This window comes from Camelus bactrianus, chromosome 13 (genome assembly GCF_048773025.1).
Source record: "Camelus bactrianus isolate YW-2024 breed Bactrian camel chromosome 13, ASM4877302v1, whole genome shotgun sequence".
Classification (NCBI taxonomy): domain Eukaryota; kingdom Metazoa; phylum Chordata; class Mammalia; order Artiodactyla; family Camelidae; genus Camelus; species Camelus bactrianus.
The window spans coordinates 31,585,033-31,610,786 of NC_133551.1; the positions used below are offsets into that span (position 1 = coordinate 31,585,033).

General features: G+C 44.3%; 1 protein-coding gene across 6 annotated transcripts in view; it reads right to left on the reverse strand.

Annotated features, from left to right (window-relative positions):
* CACHD1 (cache domain containing 1) overlaps nt 1-25,754 on the reverse strand; it is a 230,649-nt gene that overhangs the window by 29,895 nt on the left and 175,000 nt on the right. Inside the window, exons 17-28 of one of the 6 annotated variants that reach the window (XR_012511192.1) lie at nt 21,765-21,887; nt 20,523-20,622; nt 20,316-20,432; nt 18,069-18,229; nt 17,634-17,720; nt 16,963-17,079; nt 15,471-15,622; nt 13,999-14,160; nt 12,616-12,747; nt 11,857-11,958; nt 4,182-4,847; nt 3,956-4,085 (exon numbers count right to left, since the gene is read on the reverse strand). Coding sequence is in view for 2 of the 6 variants with exons in the window: in XM_045512456.2 (XP_045368412.2) it covers nt 3,847-4,085; nt 11,857-11,958; nt 12,616-12,747; nt 13,999-14,160; nt 15,471-15,622; nt 16,963-17,079; nt 17,634-17,720; nt 18,069-18,229; nt 20,316-20,432; nt 20,523-20,622; nt 21,765-21,887 (1,492 nt within the window). In the remaining 4 variants the exon portion in view is untranslated. Of the gene's footprint in view, nt 1-1,841; nt 4,086-4,181; nt 4,848-11,856; nt 11,959-12,615; nt 12,748-13,998; nt 14,161-15,470; nt 15,623-16,962; nt 17,080-17,633; nt 17,721-18,068; nt 18,230-20,315; nt 20,433-20,522; nt 20,623-21,764; nt 21,888-25,754 lie in introns of those variants that run through there. The other 5 variants (XR_012511194.1, XM_045512456.2, XM_010949626.3 and 2 more) reach the window with 5 other exon arrangements.

The following is a 25,754-nucleotide window of genomic DNA, read 5'->3' on the forward strand; positions in this document are numbered from 1 at the left end:
ATGACCAAACAACCAGGATGACTTTGTTATGATTGTAATAGGATTAAAAAGAAATCCAATCCTAGGACTGAGGTCAATTCTTGGAGTCACATTCATTGTTACACAGTGGGGGAAAAGATCATTCTGTTTAATTTATTCCTGTACACTCGGCTCCTAGGGCAGTGCCTGACATGTAGTAGGGGCCCAGGGAATATTTGGTGAATGAATGAAAAATTGGAGCAGAGAGTCTGGGAACCAGTTTAGAGCCCGCTGATTCAGTGGAGATATACAAATGGCTTACAAATCAGTCACAAAAAAGGAAAGGGATGGATGAATGCAAGTGATCTTGTTTGCTCAGACTTTGGACTGGGCGACTGACCAGATGTGAAATAGGAGGGAGATAAAGAGGTGCAAGACAGTTCTGAGCCTGGGATCAGAGCCCCAGGCCTCCTTGCTTTCATTTTGGTGCTCTGCCATCCCAAGCAAGTACTGAAAAGGGGGCTGAGGGCAGAACTTTAGGGCAGACATTCTCAAATGGGGTAGATGGTGCCCACGAAGGAGTGAAAACTGATTCTAGGGGAATGAAAAGAAATCAGATACTACAATGGTTTGTAGCCCTCCAAAGCTACAGCAGATCTTACCCTCTAGTACTTAACTTCTCTTGTAAGGGTAAATTTTAATTAAATCAAAATTTTCTTTTTATGAGGAGGGTAATATTTAATTTTTAAAAAGAGACAAACACTGAATTATGGGATGAAGAGGCCCTAATGAGCAGTTTAGGACTGAAGAAGGTTGGAGGAAATCAAGAAAAATCTCAGATGTGTATATGTCTCTGTGTATCCTGATACACACACACACACACACACACACACACCCCTTGGTTATTAAACAGATCATCTTATACAGTTGTAAGTAATAGCTGTAGAAATATATCTTTCAACTTGAGATCCTTCTTTACTGAAAAATTGAAAAAATTCTAAATATGGCATTGTATTTCAGACAGGAAAAATGCCACTCCTCTGTTCACAGAGGACACAGATGAGCCCAGGCTGGTCTGTTTGATTATTCTACCAGATATACATTAAAAAATGTAATCATTAGAACAGTCCACTGCTACAGAGAAATGAGCTTAAGTGACCTTCCAGGACTTCTTTCCACATACCAGTCACCCTAGCAGGCAAAATAAACCAGAGTAAATCTGACAAATCTGACAAAATAAAAATATTAATGAGGTTTAGTTGAACATTCACATTAAATCAAGCAGAGGAAGAAAAACTAGAACACATTTTCCAAAATGTCTAAAATAAATGTATCCAAAAAAGCAGATGAACACCTGACAGAAGAACGAGTATGAGTTTGAAGCCTGTTTCGTTGGGGCCACGAATAGGAAATTTCCTTGTCTAGCTGTAAAAAGCGACCTGGAACATCCTCAGCTCTTGAGAACTGTCATCATTGATAAGCAATAATGGTCACAGGTGTGAAGAGACTTTAGGGAATGAGAAGGCATTGATGGGGCCCTCCTCCAGGATGTCACAAAAAAATGGTGTATTTAACAAGCAATGGTATCCGCGGAGCAAACAAAGACAATATTGGTTGCCATGATCAAGTTTCCAAAACCGCATTTTCCCCTTTCAATGACAATAAGAACACAAACAACAAATTACATGCAATGCTTGGGGAAGAAGACAAAGGGTAACCTAGAAGATCAAAACTCCAGCCCAAACTTCACAAAACCGCACGTCATCTTCCACAGGAATTGCAGAACTCAGTGATGTTTCTTATTTAGGTATAAGCATCTGACTGCTTTCCCCTGAAGTTTAGGAGACTGGAGAGATTCTTATCACAAGAGACACAAAAAACACTTCTCTTTTTGTCTTTGAGTAGGCTGCCCATATTTTATTTATTAAGCTCTACATTTTGTGATTCTTTTCTTGAAAACACCAAGTTCCCCTCCATCAAGAGGCTAGTGCCCTAACACAAAGGTTCTCAACTTTCGAAAAAAAAACCCGGTGTTACATGGAGAGGTTTAATATCCTGGGAGGACAGGAAAGTCATTCACTCCCTTCAGGAGTTAGAGAATAGCCACTTACTTACTATTAAAGACACGAATTTAGATGCTCAGAAGGCAGGAGCTGTGTTCCACACAATTTATTTGCTTTTAATTTTATCCCATTATATTCTTAAATTTCTTTGCATATTCAAGATGGTCAGGAAACCTGTGAAGCTGACGTAGCACTGGAAGGCGGCCTCCTTTCAGTTTGGCAACTGCTCTGCTGGGCTACAGAGTGAACGTAAAGTCGCCTTGAGGCACGAGAAGTGGTACATTCACAAACCACTAAAGCCACTAAGATGTCCGTTCATACGGTTTATTTCACTAGACTGCAATTTTATACACAGTATGAAGAGGTTTCCTGATAGCACACATATAGTTTACTTTCTGTACTGCTGAAGAACCAATTTTTTTTCTTACATTAGAGTGTAACATCCTATCATTAAAACATTATTCAGTGAATTTTTTCCAACTACATATAAACGGAAATTTACCACACACACGGTGCAAGAATGTCTTTGTAACATATTTGGATCACAACATGTGAATCTAAAGTACATCACTGTAATTAGAACACTACTCTGAAATCACAATGCCCCATGTTGTAGTAGCCAGATTTGATTGACTGCTGTATACATCACAAAGCACGTTGGTGGGTATCTTCCTGGGTAACTGGCAGCAGCTTTTAACTATGATTTCAAAAGAAATCTTTAATTAAGAACCAACATTTTGAATTTTAAAAACTTCTTCCTTTAGGTGTTCAACATTCTTGGAATCAAAATGGGACATTTTAAAATGTAGAGTCTCTAACACAGGGAGAATAAATCCAACCCTCTCTTAGCTGAAAGTATGGGGTTGTAATATTAGGTTTCGTAGAAACCTAAAGAAAGCACTGTATGGGAAGTGGAAATGAGTAAAAAGAAACATCAACTTTCTTTAAAAGCTTCTTGGATTCCTCTGCCCCTCCCCACCTCTGTCAAATGCTGAGAAAGAATACTGCATTGCAAGTCAAGATGCATTTTTGTGAAATGATGTTCTAAAGGAAATGTATGTGAACAAGTCAGAGAGAAAGATTTCTTCGTTTCCCCATTTTGTGGAGTGAGGCAGTGGGATGGCATCAGTTAAATAAGAAATAGAACTCCTTAATCAAAGAACCACTTCATTACACACAGAACAGCTAGGGATAACTGCTGACAATTTCTCACGTGTTTCCTCTTCTTTCCCCAAAGTTTGAGAATGTTTGAAAGTTCAATAAATAGTAGAAAAATAATCCTTTACTTAGAAATTTTGAGATGCATCATTTAGAGCTTAACATGAGTTCCATACAGCAACTGTGGTAGCCAGGTACCGCTGAGAAACCAGGTGAAATCTTCAAAGCGCACATTTCTCTCTGGATGTGCTGGGTTCCCATCTCCGAGAATGCAGATTTTGCTCTCTTCCAGTTAAGGAGAGCCCAGTGTTTCTGGCTCCTGGGAACACTCCTCTGGCTCAGCTTAACGAAGGTTCCCAATGTTTCATGTGTAGGTTTCCCCTCTGCTGAGAGGTCTACCTCCTGTTCATTCTGTTGGTATCATGGCGGGTTCACTCATCGGACTTATTTCCCCTCCACCTCAGAGCCAGCCTCACATCTTCACGAATGCGATTCTCCTGTTGTTTCTCTGGTGGTGAAGGATGCTGACGGGCAGGAAATGAGTTAAACAACTCTGGGCAGAGCACAGACACAGGGGGTCTCTTGCTGTGGATTTTACGCTGGCTCTGGTTCCCTCCAGAACATTCCGTATCTCCCCGTCCCGTCTTCTGACGGAGGTGAGGGGCCGTTAGCATTCCGCGTCGACAGTGTGTACGGTCACGGCCGCCTGCAGGTGGTGGCTGTGATGGAGCGTGGGGTGGTGCAGGCGGTAGTGGTGGAACTTGTGACTTAAGAGGGCAGCAGTCTGAGGCGGGGTGTCCAGCTCCAAGTCCTCATCATGGTTCCCCACGTCCACCCCGGCCGACAAGGGGTCGCTGGTGCACGGGGGGTTTTCACTGTCTTCCTGGGGGCTCATGGTGCTGTAACCTACAAAAGGAATGGAACAAACAAGCAGCTGAGAGCGTCCAGATGCAGGGAGGAGATGGCACTTCTGATTTCTGAGGCATTGGGAGGTGTTCCTACCTTTGTACGGCGTAAGTGCCCACGTTTCAGGCTGCCATCTGATGCTGAAATGACTTTTTTTTTTCTTTTCGAAGGAGTGAGGGGGTGGGGGAGGGAAAGGGTGAGGTGGTAATTTAGGTTTATTTTTAATTAATTTTTTTTAATGGAGGTACTGGGGAATTGAACCCAGGACCTCGTGCATGCTAAGCATGTGCTCTACCACTCAGCTATACCCTCCCCACTTGAAGTGACTTATTTTTAAAGAGATCTTTCCTTTACTGTTTTCTTAAAGCAGTTACACAATAAACACATAATCATTTTAGACAATATAAACAAGGACCATTTCCCCAAATCCCCAAACCAAGAAAATAGAACCTCCAGTCCTGTCTGATCCGTAGATAACAACTGACATTTGGGGAAATATCCTCCTACACTTCTCCCTGAAATAAGATTAAGATTTTTTTTAAAAAAAATTTTAGAGAGAGAAAAAAAAAAGCTTCCAGAAAAAGGTCCTAACAGGACTCAGATCAGTCAGGGGCTGACGGGGGAAGCTGACCTTCCAAAAGCCTGAATGTGATGTCACAGTAAGGACACAGCTGCCACCATCATCTGCACACCTGCTGTGCGGCAGGCACTGATGTCACGTAATCCCTACGCAGCAAAAAGGCATGGATCGTAGCAGCCATTCTGCAGGTGAGGGAAACGATGATCAGATAAGCTCCAGTCCCTAACGAAACACCAACTCCACACACATCCATAACAGCTAGCAAAGGAATCAACTATTCTCTGTGTAAGCTGTTCACTGTATTTAAAGATTAATTTTTTTTAGTATTCTAAGTAATACATGTTTCAAAAGAAAATGCCCTTGCTGATCAAAGGATTCCATTCCAAGAACCTTGGCTTGTTTTTAAATATTGCAAAAAAAAAGATCCCCTTTAAGAATTTTGAAAAGTGACAGCTCGTTAACATTTCTGCTGCATCTGCAGTCAGCATCAGTCAGCACTCACCCGTGGGCAGTGCTAGTCACAGTCATGGCTGCAAAACTGACGTGCTTGCATGCAGCCAAGCAGGAATAGTTTGTGGGTGAAAATGCATGCTTCATGCAAAAATAAGAAAGGCGATTCTCTGTCCTCAATGAAGTGTGGCTCAAATGGCAGTCCAACTCCACAAATCTTTATGGGGCACCTACTAGATACAAGACACTGTATTGGGCACTGCAGGAGATGCCAAGATGAAAACCTGATCCCTGTACTAGGACCTCATAAGCCAGTGCTCAAGAAATAAAACAAGCACAAGCACAGTTCAATGCAATTATTCATTATTGAAGACCATCATGAGGCTAAAAGGCGAGACTACAAAACATGAATAAAGGATGTCTCTCTTCCTTAAGGATACCACCACTGAGTAAAAGACACATATTTACAAAGTTAGGCTTAGCCAAGTGCAGATAATGGTTAAGAGCTATAATTGAGGTATAACTGAAATGCAGAACAGGAATAACTAGTTCTGGCTGGGAGAAATGGGAAAGCTTCACAGAAGAACTCATATTGCTGTTGGGCTTAAGTGGATGAGTAGGAGTTTGGTTAAGCGGATCTGAGCAAGGGAACAGATGAGCATGGCCAAGAGGTGTAGAAATACCAGGGCACTCCTATGCCAGGTGGCTGGGATGAGTGCTAGCAGGTGGCCAGAGAGGGCAGGTGGAAGGCAGAAAGATGAGTTAAAGGCAGATCATACAGGCCATAGCAACACGTGGAAAATTAGGAGACGATACAAGATTTTGAGCAGACCAAAAAAAAAAAAAAAAAGGCATGATTATTTGAGTATTTTAAAAAGAGTTCTGATAGCAGTTTGGAAGTTACTACAACAGCCCATTTGAGGGACGCTGTTGAAACTATGGGGTTGGAAAGACATCTCTAGGGTAAAAACAGAAGTTAGTAAGTAATTTGATATAGGGGGCTAGGGGTCAGGGGTGGTTAAAGAGGACTGCAACTTACAGTCAGAATGATGAGAGGAGACTCGGAGACCCTGGGTCTCAGGGAAGGAAGTGAGTTTTATTTTTGCACACCTTGATTTTGAGAGTTTGTGAGTTAACATACGTGCAGATATTCAGCCAGAGCCACAGGCATGCCGGCCATAAGTCAGGGCAGAAGAGGGAGAGCTCACTGCTGCGTGTCTGCCATGACTGAGTGCCCTGCTGGTGCCAGATGCCAGGCTGGGGGCTCAACAGAAAAAGGGGTGAGGTGGGGCCCCAGCTCCTGAGAAGCCCACAGTCAAGAAGGGGGAACACAGTAGGGAGGGTATAGTTCACTGGTTGAGTGCGTGCTTGGCATGCATGAGGTCCTGGGTTCAATCCCCAGTACCTCCATTAAAAAAAATTTTAAAATAGACCTAATCCCCCTCCCCACCCAAATTTTTAAAAAAGGCGGCGGGAAACACAGGCGCTGACCCAGAGACATACCAAAGGAATTCCAAAGCCAACGAACTTGGCTTAGGATCCCGGAGGAGGTGACACTTAAGATGGCCCTCGTGGGAGAGAAGGGGTTCACGAGGAAAAGGGGTGGAAGGTACTACAGGCAGGGAGACTGGCGTATGCAAAGATGCAGCCGACACGAAGGTTCTGAGGACCTGAGGAAATGGTGAAGAGCTCTGTGGGTGGGAGAAAGAGCAAGGGGTGAGGCTGGACCGGCAGGCTAAGACCGGGTCAGGAAGGCTGGTCCAAGCTGTGAGTTAGGACTCGGCAACGGGCTCGGAGGGGTGGGAGGATGGCAGTGACACAACGTGTGCACAGAGACGATCCTTGTGGCAGTGAGGGGGCTGGACAGACCAGAGGACGGGGCTCTGCAGCACCGGCCCGAGGAAATGGCAAAGCCCTGCAGCGGGACATGCAGCTGTTCCAGTGCAGAGAGTGCTGGCTTCGGTGATCAGACCGACTTCCTGGTGAAGACGCCAGAGGGGTTAACACCCTTGAGGTTTCTCGGAGCGCAGGTAAAAGTGGTGCTTTTACCCAAGAGCGCGAGATCAGGAGCCAGAATGAGCTGCTCAGCTTCCACAGCGCTAAGTCTGGAATGTAACGCAGGCTCTAAAACCTCACTTACAAATGCTCTACACATAAGGGACTAAAGCACTAGAAAACACGTTTTAGCAAAATCTCAGTGTCTGTGTGTCGATTATTTTTGGCCAACCTTTCTAGTGCTGGGCTGTCTTCATCTGGCCTCTGGTTGCCTCCTGGAGGTCTTCCTGTCTCTGCTCATTTACAGGCTCCCACTGTGACAGACAGTTCATTTTCACAGCCCCGGTGTAAAATTTACAGGGGTCCTGCTGCCTGGCTCACCCCCACCACCTTCCCTCATCTTGCTCTTGTGCTTCATGCTCAGTGTGAAGGTCTTTTCTGGGAAGCCTTCCCAACCAACACCCACCCTGCCCAGCCACGTCAGCCCACGGGGTTCTGGCGTCCCTTCTGCGAGTTTAAACAGCATTCTGTGCACAGCCCAATCTTAGATTTCACTGCTTTACAATAAGATATAGTGCTGTCCTGTCTGTTAGCAAACTCCTTCTTAACAAGGACTTATGCCACACACAAAGCAGGCACTTAATTAAAAAGAAATCACATACTATTTCCTTAAGCAATGGCATAAATAAGTTTCTCAGGGATCTGAGGTTTCTGTCTGGTGTGACAATTACCAGTCTCATCTAGTAATGAAGACCTTCTAGGATTCACTAGGCCCCATCTGGGGCTGTGACTTAAGAGTCCAGGGATGCTCTCAGTCTGGCTGGTCCCAGGCCCAGGGTGTTCGTGATGGTGCAGCTGTCCCCGAGGCAACGTGGGGACACCCCCATTTCCCCTGATGCTTTCTGATGAGAGCAGAGACCCTTCCACAGTGAACCCTTCACTCTGGGGCAACTGTGCTTTATTTCCTCCGTGGGACACTATTGCTCAACCCCTCTGCCACTTACTCAGGCTTCCTCTTATCTCAGTAATTAATGGGAATCTGGAGGGAGTAGGACGTTGTGGAGAGGCAGGAGAAAGCCAAACCCATGCTCTCACTTAGCAAATTAATTGAGTGTTTCCTGAGTGCCAGGCCATTCTGTGGGGTGCTGGGGACAGTGATGCATCAGACAGACGTGGTCCCTGACTCATGGAGGAGGAAGCACTATTTACAACACAGAGGATATTTACAAATACTTCTCAAGAAAAACTTTACTATCCAAAAGAACATGCAGAAAAGTTCCTGCCAAGACAATGTTAAGGGAGAAATAGGTTTCAGGAGGGAGGCCAGGCATCCATTAGGAAGAGAAGAGTTAAATTAGGCTTCTGCTCTTTGGCATTCTGCTCATTTACTTATCGGATGGTTCTTAAGAAACCTCTCTTGATGGCAAGGGATGTTAGGGCTCTCTGGGGCCTCACCGCCTTGTGGTCACAGAGCGTAACTGCAGGAGAGTACCTGCAACTCTAGAAACTGGTTTTGCTGTGGACTTTTTGACCAGATTTTCCAGTTCAGCATTTGCCTTTAAGTCTTTTGGAATTTACTTCACTAGGGGAAAATTTCTCTTTTATAAAGAAAAAATGTTGCTTAATATACATGGGCTTAAAGTTTCTAATGAGATGGTAACTAAAACATAGATTCACAAGGAACAAATACATACTGGCAGTTTTTAACTTAAAAATAAGCCAGTAGATGATTTTACAGAACATGATACTTTCAAGAGAAATAATGGCCAGAGTGGAACAGTTAATAGCTGAGTGCTGAAAAACAATCATTCTGTGTGGTGTTAGAATACTGACCAAAATGACGGTACTTTTCAAAAGCCATTCTTATTTTGAGTTTTAAGATATAAGAATTAAAACTGGATTCCTTTAAAATACAAAACTCTGTCGGCCACATGAAATATCTCTAATTAAAAATGCAACCCAAAGTCTCCAAGTTTAGCTTGGTAACATTCAGTTTTTTGGTTTTTTTTTAGTTTCTTTTTTCTTTTTAAAAAAATTTTGTCAGGGGAATAAGGTAACTAGGTGTATTGATTTACTTATTTTTTTAATGGAAGTACTGGGGATTGAATCCAGGACCTCATGCATGCCAAGCATGCACTCTACCACTGAGCTATACCCTCCCCTCCAACAACATTCAGTTTTAATTCTAGGAATTTCACCCCTCTGAACTACACTGTGAAAGTCTAGTTAGTCTGTTCAGGTACTTACATATTTACATATTTTATTCTTTTGAGGTTTTCTTTTGTGTCAGACCCAAGGACTCATGTGGAAATGTGCTCACTGGGTGCCAAAGAACCATGGTGCCACCAGTTCAAGGGCCAGCACGAATGCCTACCCCCTCCCCCGAGGGTCTTCCATACTTTTCTTGCAGATAAAAGTGAACTATCTCTCCGTCTTCTTCTTTCTTCCACTTCTTTAAGGAAGCTGTTGTTTTCAGCTGTTTATCAGTCTTGTGACTACATGCATTCATTTATAGTTTTCTGCTGGACTGACAATTCCTTAAGGGCAGAGCGGGGATGGGGTGAGGAGGTCAGCCCTGAGTTCACGCCTGCCATAATTATCTCACTGAATCCTCACAACCACTTTACCAGGGAGGAGTTTCTAATCCCATTTTAATTATTAAGGAACTGAAGTCCAAGTAGCTTCCTTAAGGTCTCCCAACTCGGAAAGGAGGAGGGAGGTGGGATTCCAAGTGAGCTCTTCTGTGTCACACTGCCTGGCAAAAATAAGCGCCCCCACCTTCCCCAACTCCGTCTGCCGTGCCATGCAAACAGCAGACGCGCAACATGTCCACCAAAGACGAGAACACATGCATGAGCAAGTCCCGTGCCACAAAACCACAAGATCAGATTTCTGTGTTTTAACGCATACCTATCGCTTACCCTCTGGGTATCACAGGGACATTAACTTGATGCCACCACTTTTGGTGACCCACCATACAGGTTCAGGGATATGACAACATGCGGTTAAATGCTGTGTGTTTTGCGATGCATTTGGAATTACGTGGAATGTCACCGTCTTTCACTTCTTTTGGTGTTGCATTCTGCCTGTGTGGGAAACTATTTTTCATTCCTTGGGGATAACAGGGATCCAATTATTGTGAAAAATGAAAGCAAGCAAGCCCTTAGCTAGACTCCTTGGCTTTCAGATCCTGACACCACACTATTCCTTTTGTCTCAGCTGTTGCTTCATACGCCATTTTACTAAGACAATGGGAGAGGCTAATGGAACATCGGAGATGTCACTCAGAATTCCAATTTTGTACCGAAGCCATTTCCATCAGGGGAGAGAGAGAGAGAGAGAGAGAGGGAAAGGACTCAGTATTTCTGCTGAATAAGGAATTATTTCTGTTGAACTTTAGTAGCCTCAAACCTGTTTTATTATTCAAAGGAGAGGAGGCACAGAACTGCCTGGCAGAATGAATTTATGCAGGTTCAAAGGTTTTTCTGGAAAAAAGGCAGCAAGTCAAAGGAACTGAGAAATTTAAGTCCTGCTTTGACTCTCCATAGAAACCTGAAGTTTCTATTTACTTGATGCAAAACAATGTCACTCAGAGCCCAGATTAAGAGTCTCCAATTTATAAACCAGAGCTCTGGCGTCTCCTGTTTTCCAAACAGAGCTTGAATGCCTGGCCGCTGTGTAGAAGGCGACGTTGGTTGCTTTGACGAGTACCCACTCCTGTATTTTTTAGCACAGGTGTGGGAGCCCACTGCTTGAAGACATTTTTCCCCCCCAGGGTAGATGTGGAGAGAGCAGAATAAAAAAAAGCATAAATGCATTATTCATGCTGTTAAAAAAGACCTGATTCTGGGAAGAAAAGGAAGATTTCTGGAAAATTAAATAGCTATATGAAAAACAGAAAAGATTTGACCATTACAGGCAAGGATCTACACGCCTGTTGTATCTGTGCGGAATGGTGGCGGGGATGCCTGAAGAGCCGGACACATCTGCTGGTCTCCGAGTCGACAAGCTGCGCAGACGCTGGGAAGGTGAGAAGGCACGTGGTGGCCACGCCTTTGGTACAGCACGTGGACTTGACAATGGCCGGCTCACCGAGCACTCGGTGTCTCTTCACAGCTCAGCCCTGGCCCTTCCTGAGCAGCTTCCAGGCACTTCACACACCTCCATGACTCTGTACACACTAGTCCCTTTACCTCTAATACCCTTTGCCCCTCACTTCCCTTCAGTCATCCTGGAGGGCCCAGGGTAAGTGTCGTCTCTTTGGTGAAGCCTTCCCTGAGGCTCCAGGCCAGGCAGGAGGTCAGGGCAGGGGTGCCAGATGACAGCGCAGACTCTTGCCAGGCCCCGAGAGTCCGTGGCTGAGAGAGCCCTTGACGATGCTGGTGTTTGCCAGCCAGCACCACTGGGCAGTAGGACTAATGAGGATGCCAGCGCACTGAGAACCAATCAGGGCAGTAGGCAGGTTCCGTTACACAATCTGCATCCTTATTCAGGGAGAAACCCCAGGGGGCGCTCTGGGTGCCCAGAGGTCATCTCACATATGCCTGGGAGTACAGAGCCATAAGCAAAACTCCCTTGTGGCTCTTAAAAAAGTGTCATGTTGGGATGTGTCTTTTTGGAAAAGTATGTCAACATCATTGACTTGAGTACCAAACAGGCAGGATAGAGAAGGGTGGGTGTGGGCACCACCCCATGGGGGTGGCACCAGGGCCCTCAGGCCCACACGCGCAGGGAGCTAGGCCTTACCATGATCGCTTTCTGTTCCCGAGCGGCCCCAGTAGCGACGCCTCCTCTCTGGACTGTGTGCATGCCGCTCGATGACTGCGGCTATGAATCGAGTGTTGCTGACTGTGGGGAGGCAAGGATGGTGAGTCACTCCTCTGCCAGTGTCTTTACTGCATCAAGTGTGTTTGCTGTGGGCAACCTCATTCACATGGTGGGGGAGTTACTTCTAGGGGAGCTAGAGTGAGTCATTTAAAAAAAAATTCTGAGGATCTAGGGGAGTGGGTTCTAGCGCTGGGGCAGCAAGAGGTCCCTAATTACAAATCTCCAACATGCATCAAGACTATATATACTCTCGCCCACCAGAAATGAACACAACGTTGTACATCAACTATATTTCAATTAAAAAAGCATATATACTGTATGTCGTATCTTAACACAAAGGGAACTCTCTTTTCATACAGAAATGCTCTTTTTTTCCCCCCGAGTTGTATATACTAGTTAAGGGATTTAAAAAAAAAAAAACAAAAACGCATACCTGATGGCTCCCTTCCTAAATTACTGTGCTAGGAAGTGACAGGGAGGAAGGGTAAGATGTGAGGTGCTTTAGGTCAAAGCATTTGATGCGACAAAGAACGACACGAAATCTTTTGAGGTTTTCTAAAACAAAGCAAATTCCTATACGTATTCCTCATGAAAACGGGGGACTGAGGGAAGAACCCCATCCTGTCAAAGCATCTTAAATTTTCATACGAGCCAAAGGATCTAAGAGGGAATATTTACTCTGGATCATCCTCCCGCTGACACCGCCGGCGACGGGGCCACCTGAGTACTCACTGATGCCTCTGTCCTCGTGGCTGTCGTCGTCCCTTTCATCTCGGTCGTTCTCCAGGTTGGACATACGCACTGACATTTCTACCCATCATTAGAAAGAGAGAAACATGACTATTTAATCAAACAAAACCACCCCCTTTAATACCCTGCAGAGTGCTCGTTTGATGGCTGGGTGACAGCATTCCATCAAGAATGAACTGATGCCCCGTCTAATTTTTTTCTTTCTTTCTTTTTTTTTTTTAGAGGAGGAGGGAGCAGGGGTCAGAAGAGGAAGGACAAGAGGTGAATCATCAAGAGGGGCCCTGAGGTTGACTTCTCAAGACAGGAAAAAAGAAGTTGACTGAGGCCAACAGATCTCCCATCCTCTCCTGAAGTAGCGGAAACAGGAGGAAGGGGTCTAAAGCCATGGCTGACAGTGCTGGGAAAATGGACTTGCAGGGTCCTGTATAAGACCAGGCCCTAAGGTAACACTGGAGGGCAGTCATCCTTATCCTCTAACCAGATCTCACCCAGAGGAAAGGGGGTTTGTGGTCAGCTCTGTTACTAAATCAGACAACGTGATCCCGTGGTCCCCTGAGGACTGTAACCACCGTGAAACATTCCAACATCAACTTATCATGCCTGCTGCCAGGCCCCGAAAACGTCCAGGAAAAATGATGAGTGAGCCTTATCTCCGTAAAGGTCAGGGTAACACCCCTGGGGGCTTTTAGGGAGGACGAGGATGGTCATTAAATGGTTTTGTCTCTTGCAAACGAGCACAGATACCACATTTAACTCTTGGTATGGAAGCCATGACTACCAATTCATCATTCTGTGTCTGACTTCAAGCACTTATTCTGTTTTCAGAGAAGTGATCGTTCCTTTGAGTGTGTGTTCATCCACTCTGTATAGTAACAGCTGCGGTAAAAACACAGTCTGTTCTTACCAGTAGTGACCTGGGGTATCTCTGCTCTGCCTGTCTTTTGGGGAAAGCAAAGGTAGTGTTTCTGAGCTTAGCGAAGAACAAAATTCCCCACTCCCCTGACCGGCTTACTCCAGAGGCAGGCTGTGGTGGGCTAAAGCTGCATAAGGAGAGACAGGATGTAGGGGTTTTCTGGGGGCTCAGCCCCAGGCTTGCAGGGTTAGGCCCTGAAGAGCGAGCTGTGAGCGGTGAGCTGAAGGAGGAGAGTGGGCTGTGAGCACTCCCAAACCTCCCCCGGGGAAGCAGAAAACGCAGCGCTGTTCTGACTGTCGCTTAAAGGCTAACAACTGGTCGCTGTCCTCCTAGCCCGGGAACAACCCGAGGAAGCCCGCCGCCTCCTGGAGGGGCCCCGGGATCCACTCTGAGCTCACCTTGGGCAGCAAGAGGAGACATGTGCTGGTGACTCCGGCGGTGAATCTGGTGGCGGTAGGCGTACACAGCCAGGACCAGGACCATGATGCAGCCCATGATGCCTCCGGCCACGGGACCCACGGGGGCGCTTTTAATCATGTTCAGCGTCACCACCTCATCACCTTTGTTAAAGTCAACAAACACACGTCCCTGGTAAAGACTTCCTGAGTGTGGTGGGAGGTGGGGCCTGGGGCGAGACGGGAAGGAATCCAGTGGGGAGGGCTCTAGTGAAGACACATAAGAGCAGCTGCCTGAAGCTTTGAATTCCTCGAAGAGGACCCACCAGGACGTGGGAATAGTGGCTTCCTTTAATTCCTAGTTCTCAAATGAAATGCTGGTTGCTTGGCAGAGCGAGAATATGACTGGCAAGGGCTGGTAAAATAAGCGAGTGGGCGAGAAGCACATAAACACGCAGGGCCCGGTCTAGGAGCCCGGCTGCGGCGTGTGGGCTACTCAGTGCAGAGGTGAGGGCCCTGGGGGCCTCTCTGCACACAGCTACTGTACCTGGTGCCATTTATTCCAGTCGATCAGTCACATGACCTCCCCGAAGGACCACCTTTCAAAGCTTATGCATTCCCTTTAAAATGCTTTTTGTGCTTTTCAGATCAGACACTGCAGGTGGGCGTATAAAGTGACTTCTTAGAGCAAGGTCCCCTCGACCCTGTCCTGACCTGGGCCAGGAATCCTATGTGAGCTCAGAACCCTTCCTCACATAGGAAGAGCTTTTCTTCTACAGGCAGGCTAACGTGGGGAGATGTTAAAAATCAAGGCACTAACTAAAGGTTTAAATGTCTATCCACCTGCCAACTAAGCTTTAGGCGCTTGTGCTAACTCCAGAAGGACACTGAGAAAACCTCAGGGGAGGTAATGCAGGTAGCAGTTTTGAGGTCTTGGGGCCTGATCCCAGTGGTGTTTCTTCCAGCAGTGTCCCCTGTTAGCAACCCTCCCCATTCTCGGCTGCCCCGCTGCACTGGATAGCACTGACTTCTGTTGACCCCAAGGCTGTAAATAAGGATTTGCAGCCATAAGGCTTCTGCTTTCAAAAGTGGCGAGGGAAGGCAGCAGCAGTCAACTGGTGTGCGGTGGTCACTCCGCCCGTCACCGCCTCTGCGCTTCTGACAGCTGGGATTCACATTCAAACAAATGGCACAGTTCAGCCGTGCGGAAATCAGGCCTGATAGTTCTCAGAACAAGCTTTATGGGAATGAATTCCAGGCCTGCAAAATTTGGCAGGAAAGATGGCTGCTCACTCTGCACAGACGATCTAGCCAGCTTTGAAAGTAATTATCTGGCTTGGTTTGGTAACGAAAAACTCCTGGCCAAGGAATCAGGAAAGTAGGGGAGAGAATCTTTTTGAGATTTTTGTCCTAGTATTGAAGCAAGAAGAAATGTATTCAGGGATCAAATTATTCTGGGTTCCCAACGAACATACCTATCGCTCCCATGTCATCAACATAGGGGCTTTTGGCTCCGACAATGCCCCCGAAGCATTCTTTCTGGGGTGCACAGTACGATTTGTCCAGGTGCGTCTTGCCATCGCTGTCCACCATGCACCATTCACAATCCAGCACACCAAAGCAGTCCCTGCCAGAAAGACGATGCTGAAGGTTCCAGAAAGCGGTGTCAGGCAGGGGAGAGGACGTGGACATGGGCCTCAGACAGCCCCCAGGAGTTCCGAGACTCACTAGTGCTCTAACTCCTTGAGCTTTAGTTCCTTTCCTTATAAAAGGAGAAGAGCAAGTGTCTGCCAGGGGAGAGCTGTCTTATGTCCCTCAACACCCTGGAGATGAGAGAAATGCAACTGCTCTCTGTGAATCCCACCATGAAATCCACAGGTCAAGGAGTAGTGCAGGATTACTCAAAATCATCTTAAAAGAACAAATGGCCCCAGGTTTGTTAGACTTTGGCCCAATATTCCCCAGGTTACTGTCATTAAAAGGAAAAAAAAAAAAAAAAAAAGAGGCAAGGCAGGAAGGAAAAATTGATCAAACAAGTTTGGGAAATACTGGGTAAGATAAACAGATGTCCTTGCTAGCAACTTCTTAGAACTTTTGACACGTTACGTGCATTATGACACTCTGAGGGAATAGATGCAGTGTTTCTCAAGCTTAATTGGCTTTGGGTAACTGCATAACATATCAAATTAATCTTCCTGATGCCCTACCATTCCTTTGATGAAATGTATCACTGGAAGTAGAACTGGCTGCTGCCCCCTTTACCCGCTGACTATTTAATCAAATGTCAACCTGCAGCTGCCTAGTCCCAAATGGCTTGCAGGGAGAAGGAGGGAGCAGGGCACACACAGTTTTTAGTTCTCAAAACCAGCGGAAGCACATCTGCTTTCTAAGAAAGAAGAGCTGATGAGCTTCAGTGTGTCACACACAGAGCTGGGTTCCATTTCTAGAACCCATGCGTTCCGGCCCCCTTGCCTTTGTCTCTTCATGCCACTTCTCTCTCACTCCTCTTATTTCAAGAGTAACTCTCCTGGGGGGAGGGTGCAGCTCAGTGGTAAAGTGCATGCTTAGCGTGCTGAAGGTCCTGGGTTCAATCAGTACCTCCTCTAAAAATAAATAAACCTAATTACCTCCCTCTGCCAAAGTAAAATAATTAAATACTACAAAAACAAAAACAAAAACAAAAACAAAAAACAACTTCCCCATCCACAGAGGACGCTACTAACATATGGTACTTGTACCAAGTAGCTGTAACAAGGGGAAACTGGATGACATTAAGCGTGGTGGATAAAACACTTCTAAAAATCAGTTTTAGATCTGAAAAACTGGTAGATCTTTCTAAATCCTCAAGGATAGGAATGCTAAGTAACAGTTGGAAAAGCCCCATGAGGCTGCTGGTCCCTCCTGTTTCCTAGGTTCTGCTCCCGCAGCTATGATACTGACGTGAACTCAGCACCGGGCACCGCTTACCCACTCTCCATCCTTTGACTGCACCTGCTGTTGACACACTGGTGAAGAGCATCCTGCAGGCCAGGGTCAATAGCTGTGTACGTCACCGGCTCCTGGTGGACCTCACAGCTCGGGTTTCTATGCAGGAGCAAGTCTAGAGGTTAGGATCAATACCACCCACATTCCAAACTCACCATGCCCTTGACCCCTGACCATGTCAAATAGATGTGGGTTTGAACCCTACCTTTGCTACTCAGCTATATGAAACTTTGGGCCAATTATTTAACTACTGGTCTTAAAATCTGTCACTAATATAGATAATGCTATCTTATGTGTGATAATGTGTGTGAAAGGTTTCTACATGTTTATCAAAGGGTTAATTTGAAAACTGACTTATTGGGCATAAAGTATCTGACACATGTTAGGCACTTAGTTAATGCCTGTAAAAGTCTCATATTTTTTGTTAAGTATCATGTATACTCTTAGCAATTTTGTAACATTTATATTTAAACCTGAAAGTGGATTTCATTCTAAGGCACTACAGAGTTTGAAAATTGGCTCACTGGAACAGTTCCATCATTAGAATGAATCACCTTCTTATATTCCCAACCCAAAACAAATCTGTAAACAAGACTCCCAGTGTATTTCTACTGCCAGGGTAAATATGCATGTCCATATATATTTTTATTTACCTGTTCTCTGCATTGGTGAGGTTGCCAGTGCACTCATTGACCTCTAGAGGGCACTCACAGGGGCATTCACATTCATTTTGTTCCATTCTGAAAAGCAAAAAGGAAGTTACTATGTAAAGGGCTGATAACAAACTGTATGTTTTATACACACTGAGGGAAGCAAAATAAAGACACCATGAGCTAATTAAAAGGGACGGTAAAAGGAAGTTATCACCAAATGTTTAAATACTCAGTTGGCCTTAACCTATTGCTCTTTGGACAAGGATGCTGCAAACAACACAGCGTTAAGTGCTTCTGTAACCAGGACTTTCCTTTCCTCTAGGACACACCTAAGAACTGTATGTTTATTTTGCAGATGACACTTCAAAATGACTGGCATCAGTTGAAATATTTAACGGTATGGTAAAATGAAAATATGACCCATCCCATTTTTACCGGTGACAGTTGAGACAGAGCCGGTCCACCATGCTGCAGGCACAGAAGGCAAGAGAGTCGCACGTTTCGTTGACGATGCCAACAAAAGCATTGGTTCCTGGGATCCTCGCCAGTCTGTATTTAGAGCAGTGACTGCCGTGCACAAGGTTCGTCAAATCCCCCTACAGACAGCCGACGTGTCAGCAGTGACAGAAACAATGCAAAGCTTCAGCTCTCCTATCCTGAAAACACACCTTCAACCAACTGCGGAAAACAGCTTACCACAGAACGTTGTTTCTGATTACAATGGTAGTATATAGTCTTTGTTAAAAATTTGGAAAACAGAAATTTTTCATAATTACCATCAGTCAGAGACAGTTCTCATTTAACAGTGTTAAGTGTATTATTCACGTTCTTTACCTACACTTATATAGATAACATTTTTATAGCTGTTTTTGTAATCTTTTAACACATAACAATATATTATAAAATGAAAATAATTTCAAGAAGCAATGAAAGACAACTTTCAGGTAAGGATTAGTTTAAAATGTATTCAAGGGAAAACCTAATCAATCAGAAAACATGCACTCCCCCCTGCCCTCCCTTAGATAACAAACCTCTCTTTTTCTAGAATAACAAAATTATTTAGAAACCAAAGACTCTTTAAGAGGCCAGTCTCCTGCTTCGTGAATATTTAAACAATCCAATTAAAGCCAGTATCCTCCTCTTCATTCTGTAACAAGAAACTGTGATAGCCAGCTTCATGAAATGTCAGATGCATCTACATTAGAAAGCCAAAGATGCGAAAGCAGCATTGTAGAGTCGAGGATGGTCATTTTTTCTGCACGTGTTGTGTGCAGCAGGCCAATTACCGAACCCCATGTTTGTTTCCATGCCAGTCATGCCTCATGTGTGCATGGTGGGGATAAACCTAACTCAGAATCATGGCACTGAATGGGTTCTCCGAGGTCTAGATGATTTCCCCACTGCCTAGAAGATGCCTACCTTTACAATATGAGCAATAACATAGACTTATCCGCCTGTTAGCACCAATAACCAGGAATGCAACTTACTCCACTTGGGAATAACTTGGGCTGTTAAGAATTTATTCTTTATCCAGTCATCTGTTGATGCACATTTAGGCTGTTTCCATGTCTTGGCTATTGTAAATAGTGCTGCTATGAACATTGGGGTGCAGGTGTCATTCTGAAGTAGGGTTCCTTCTGGATATATGCACAGTTACTAATTCATATTCCATTAAAATCCGCATTTCTAAAAAATTTCTACTGGAGTATCCCGGCCTGTCTGCTGAAGACTCAGGAAATCACTGCACAAGTGATAGGAGTACGGCAGACTTTCATATGGCAGCCTTACTGGGCGGCCTCTGTCCGATCACGTGCATGTTTGTCAATGTCTCCTCTAAAGAAAGTGTTCCTCAGAACGGGTACGGGGCTTGAACAGAGTCTGATTTCCCTTGCTCTGAACACACTATCCTATTAATGTATTCATTTAAAAAACTCTTCCATTTCCTCAGACAATTGTTTTTGCAATTGCTTTTTCTGAGACTAAGTTAAGGATTTTCATTTAACCCAATACATCTTTCCGATTATTATTAAAATGATACAAGTAATGATTTGTGAACACATTTACTTCTTGTGAATAACTTTTTGAATGTTGGTTCAGTTACTACCCATTTTAGTGCTCTCTCAGCTAGGATTATTTACAAATTAAAAAGAACATCCTTAAGATCTTTAACCATTTCTAGATAAATCTGCAGCACCTCAAGTCATAAGAGTATTCTAAGGCTAAAAAAAAATTATTTTTGGATGATCTGCGTAAGAGCTTTCATCTAACAGGGTGGATGACCAAGAACTAACCCAATTTGGCTTTAGGAATTTAAGGAGACTGATCTCTAAAAGACAGGAAGACAGGACCACATGGTGCCACATATATTTATACAAGAGTGTGGGAAGAGACTTCAGCAGACATTTCAAAGGGCTGAAATTGGGTGGGACTTTAAACAAACAAAACCAAAACAAAATACCAAGTGTGAGACCTTAAAACATTCGCTTCTCCACTGTGGTCTTTATGTCCCAGAACCGTCCAACTGCGGAGCAGGACTAAGGTCCTGGCAGGTCCTATCACCCTAATCCCCCTGGCAACGAAACAGCCAGGAGTAACTAACATTCAGACATAAATAAAGCATGATTCCACTGCACATCCCGCAGCAGGATGGAGGGAGAGGAGAGGATTGAGGAATCAACCTACCACGAGGCTCGTGTTGAATTTATAAAACCTCTGCACCGTCCTGTCACTGAAGCTGTTGCACAAGTTCTTCTTCACAAAGTTGGGATGGTTCAGGATGTCATTGGCTACCAGGGGCTCCTACAAGGCCAAGCAGAAAGAAGACAGACGCCACGTGATGAGCGAGCCGCAGCCTGTTGGCGAACTGGGCTCCAGCCTCACGGCAGTTACCTTGTGGGTGATGTGCTGCTGCTCCACGGGTGCGTGTCCCTTGGGGTCAATGAGGGTTGGATGTGCCACCAGGTAACCCCTGTCCTCCATGATGAAGCACCTGTGCCAAGACAAGGGCATCTTCATTTATAGAAGCTGCTTTTCTGTGCTTTCAGAGGGCGTTTATCCGTCTAGCTCTGAAACAAACTGCACTGCTCTCAGGTTCTCAATAAATATTCATGGCCAGGAGGCAGGCAGGCTGGCTGTCAGGTGACAGACACGTTATTCCTGAAGTGCTGGATCACCAGGCATGCGGTCTAAGGTGAGAGAGTCAGACCTGACTCTGGGGTCCCCTGCGTGCTTCATATCAGGTGCGACCACCCCATCTAAGTCAGAGGGGCTCAAAGATCTTTTGCAGGAATGTATAAAGTGGGAAGTTTCTTCCTGGGGGAGGGAGATTCTGAAAGCAGCGGCCTTGAGTACGTGTGGACCCCAACCTGAAGTAAACCATACCATTTTTTTCTTTCAGTGATAAACCTACAGAAAATACAACATTCAGTGTTTCCACACAACAGCACTGATGGAAACCCTGATGAAGTGAAGCTAGAACGGCTCTAGTCGGGATTATATTCTGCTCTATTTTACTCTGTGTTGGTCATTACAGTTTGCCGTGGATCTTGCATTTCCCCATTAAGGGCCAGCATGAAATTGAGCAGTGACATGAAGCATGGGCCATGAGATTGAAATAAGAAAGCTATTTTTAAAAAGTGGCCCGTATTAAATCAAGGGAAAGCCCTTGCTTTGATCAGACATGTTCTTTTGAAATTCAGGCAGCAAAGACGTTTAGTTCCATGAACCTCTTTCTGGGGAAACGTACAAAGGAACAGTCTAAGCGCCTAAAAATCTCACAAAGACTTTGGTTTAATAACTAAGTTAACATCAAAAGTACTACCCAAGGGTACCCTCTGGTCTTTCTAGCACCCAAGGTATGGGAAACCTCTAATTACTGACTCCTAGAGAAACAAGAGCTTTTGGAGAATTCTGTGCCCCCGCTACTCTCCTTGTTACAAGCCAGATCTGTTAGTCTAAGTCACAAATGGCATGCGCCTTAGAAAAATGAGAACAAAACCTCCCTAGTACAACACCCAGGCCATGGGCTCATGCTGACTATGACAATGTGGCTGGCATTCAACTAGAGACACTTGCCATCCTTTTCTTTGTATTTTGCAGCTAGATAGGATATGGTGTCCCTGAAGGACTTACCTTATTTTGTTGCCACCATCTTGGTTACAAACTGGCAGTAAGTCCATCAGAACCTTGTAGAAGTATCTAAGCGTGAAGTCAATGCCCATCACAGCCACAGTATGCCCGGAAGACAGCTGTGTACTTCATGTGAAAGAGATCAGAGAGAATAAGAGGCAGGTCTTATTTAAAGTTCAGAGCTACGTGCAACCATAAGGACATCGGACGGCATCAGAAACACATGCCCACTGTTCCTCCCTACTTTCCGCCCCTGCAGAAACAATCAACTAAATAAGTAATTCAGCATAACATGGAGATCTGATGAGAGAAAAACTCAGGATTAAAGGTAGGACTTTCTAATAAGACTAGCCCCAAACATTGGCAGCTGTAGAACGTGGCTGGTCCTGACAACAGGTGCTCAGACAACAGCTGGATTTTCCCTTGGCAAGAATCTGTGGGTGGGGTGAGAGGATGGACGTGTGGCTACTATGGTTCCTTCCATCAAGGAACCTTTAGACAAAGAACCTGAGTTAATCATTTCTTTCATTTTTATGGATAATGAAACTGAGATCTCATAAAGATTACCTAACTAGTGTTAGGTCCCACAAAACTTAGTAAAAACAATGTTTGGCTTTCTTTCTGTTAACACTACGGTTGATTCTACTCAAAACACAGCTCATGTTCTCGAATAAGACTCTCCTGGTTCATAGGCCAGTTCTGTCTCCATTCTCAATCCCTACTCTCAAAACAGGAGCCAAGGAGGATACAGTTGGGCAATACTACACAGTGCTTGTTACCCTTTTAGCTCTGGAATCAAGCAGACCTGGGGTCAAATCCTGGCCTGTTGATTTCCATCTGTGTGGTTCCTGGGATGGTATCTAATCTTTCTAAGCCCAGTTTTCTCACCTGAAAATGGGGTTAATAATAGTATCTATGTCAAAAGGCTGTTAACTGGGATTAAATGAGTCTGTTTATAATGCTTAGCAAGCTGCCTAGTATACTGAAAACACCCAATAAAAAGTTACACTAAAGAAAACTAAACAGGGCTTAAAGCTCAGTCCTGCAGAGTAAACTTTTTATTCTTTCAGAGAAATTGCTAGATATATCAGAAACATAAACTCCTTACTTGGAACCTAGTTTCTTTTTCATTTATGTTCATGGGTAGTTGGAGGGGTTAGGGTTGGTGTAATCAACAAACTCCTATACTTTTGTGGCTGAAAATTTGCAGAGTTTACTCAACATGACATGTTCCAAGAGCTCATCATTACCATCTTCTACCCACCTGATTTCTTCATAAAGAAAATCCCAAAAGAAAACTAGTGCCATTATTGACAGAAATCTTAAAAATAGTCATTGGAAACTTCAGAAGAAACTTTTGAAAGTAAAATCTTCTTTTGGAAACTCAAAACTTGGGAGTGAAATTAGCTTTGCCATGCAGACAACTGGTTACTGTCAACATTGATACTAACTTATATCAACCCAACCCTCACTCCTTCTGCCCCTGACAAAAGCATTGGAAAATGGGACCATGACCCATAATGTAATCTCTATCAGAACTTTGCTGTCAAAACTTGTGTTTGGCATGGGATGGGGGAAGACCATGTTATGGGGTTGTCTTTGAGAGGTTACTGCCTCAATAAGAGCCCCTATTATTACCTTGGTAACTTAAATTCGACCATGGAAGAAATCCAAGATGCAGTTACCTTATGAGGTCAGGTGCACTGCAGCAGATAATGCATTGCAGCAGATAATGTATTGCTACAGATAATGTATTGCTGAAGTATTAGTCAAAAAAAGTTTAAACTTCTCTTGCTTGTTCAGGGAAAAGTGATGGGTCTAAAAAACAGCCATCATTATGGTAACAGTGATGGCTTCCATATACTGAACGTTCACAATCTATAGGCACTCTGGTCGGCATGTGAATACATCATTGCAACTACTTCTCACAGAAAACTTATGAGGCATTATCATTTCCAGAAAACTGAAGCTTAGGGAGATTAAGTATTTGGCTGTCACACAGTGAATAACTAGTGGAAGCAGGAATTTAAACGTAGTGCCTTCAACTCCAAAGCATGTGTTCCTAACCAACAGGATACACTGCCTCCTTAGATCTGCCTGGTACTCACGAGTTTCCAAGCAGTTTTATATCATCTATTTAATTTCCTGTGAAGACATCAGAAAGGAGGTACAGTTCCCACTCTATAAATGAAAAATTAAGCTTAGATAGTTAAAAGACTTAAAGAAGATAGATCATGTATTGTTGATGCTTTAGAGACTGGTATGAAATCTGGTTCTTTCTACAATACTATAGCTGCCTCAGTGAAAAATACAACTCAGGTTTTTGGGGACAACTTGATTTTGTTTCTAAACTTCCCCTGTGCAACTGCCGTCTGCTCCAATATGATCAACATGCTGAAGTAAAGGCATATATATTGCCCACGGAAGTCTAGCATTCATATTTTCACCTGCATTTTAAAAATGCACATGGTTACCATAGCAACTCATGAAGAATACCATGGAAAAATCAAACCAAGCCTACATTTCTCAGCACAGCGGTCCCATGCTGCTTGCAGCACTTTGGTGAGGTTTTCACTGCCAAAGATCCGCCTGAACAGTCCCCCTGCTCACTGACTGTACTCCACCATCTCTACCGCATCATCGCATTACCATCCTCCAAAGAATGCGCACCTAGGTTCTCGGGCCACTAATAATGCTGATGAAAGAATCACAGCACAGTTACTACAAGTAACTGATAAGTGAGCACTGAAAAGCCCACAGCCCAACTGCTTCTGAAAACCAAGGGAGAGTGAGATTGCTTCATGACAAGCTGAACATGAGCTTAAGCTCTCTCTTCTGAGCTATTAAAATGCCAGGAATTTAAAGCACGAATAGCATGGCAACAAGAATAACTACCATTTATTTGGGACTTGACATTGGCAAGTACCGTGCTAAGCGTTTCACAGGCATCACCTCTAATTTTCATTGTATCAGTTCAAATGAGGCATTAGTAACTGTTTTACATACGTGGCTCAGAGAGTCATAGACCATCATCATCACCATCATAAAAAAGTATTTAACATTTGTTGAGCCCTTACCATGTGCTAGACACTGTTCTAAGAGCCTCACATATATTATTTAATGTAACCCTTAAACGATCATTTGAGACAGGCCCTAGTATCTCTCTTTCACAGGTGAGGAGTCCAAGGCAGAAAGGAATTTGTTTACAGTCATACGAATAGTAAATGGCAAATCTGCTTTTTCAGAATGGAATCACATCTCAGGACGGTGGGTTCTCAAGTTGGCACATGAGGCCAAAATCACCGGTAATCATTTGAAAGAAGGACCTCTGCAGAGCTCATCTATGAATGCATCTGTTAAGGCTACAGTTGCTTTGGTTGAAATCCAGAAGTGATCATAGATTTGGATTCTAAACTATGTTGAATGAAATACATGGCTCTAATTAATAACATTCTCAGCTAAGGAAAATGTTCAAATGATCAAGTCCATTTGATCTGCATATAGGTCAAGGCAAGAACAGATCCTTATTCCTGGAATACACTCTCACCAAGTGACTGATGGACAGGATTGAGGATTTAAAGGGCCATTTAACTCCTGTTAAACTCAAATAGCTGAACTTCTGTAGGCTAAGTGCACTGTAAACAGTAACCAAAATAAGGGACTTGAACCCAGGTCTTTTCCTAACTTGAATGCCCATATTTCCATCAGGCTTCATTTGGACTGACACCATACATATTTATGAATAAACTAAATGAAAATTCTTCCACTCATTCAAATTCTAACAAAAACATGGATACGAGCACAAAAAGTCTACACTTCTCTGTGACCCCCTCCCCTTCCCCCCAACAAAAATTTTGTGTAGAAGAAAAAATTAACACCTCTCGATAACGAGTGGCAGGTGACAGGAGCTGGATAGAAGGCCAGACGGAGACAGACAGACACACAGGCAGGCAATTCTCTGCCTGCTCCCTCAACAACACCTTTAGGAGCCCA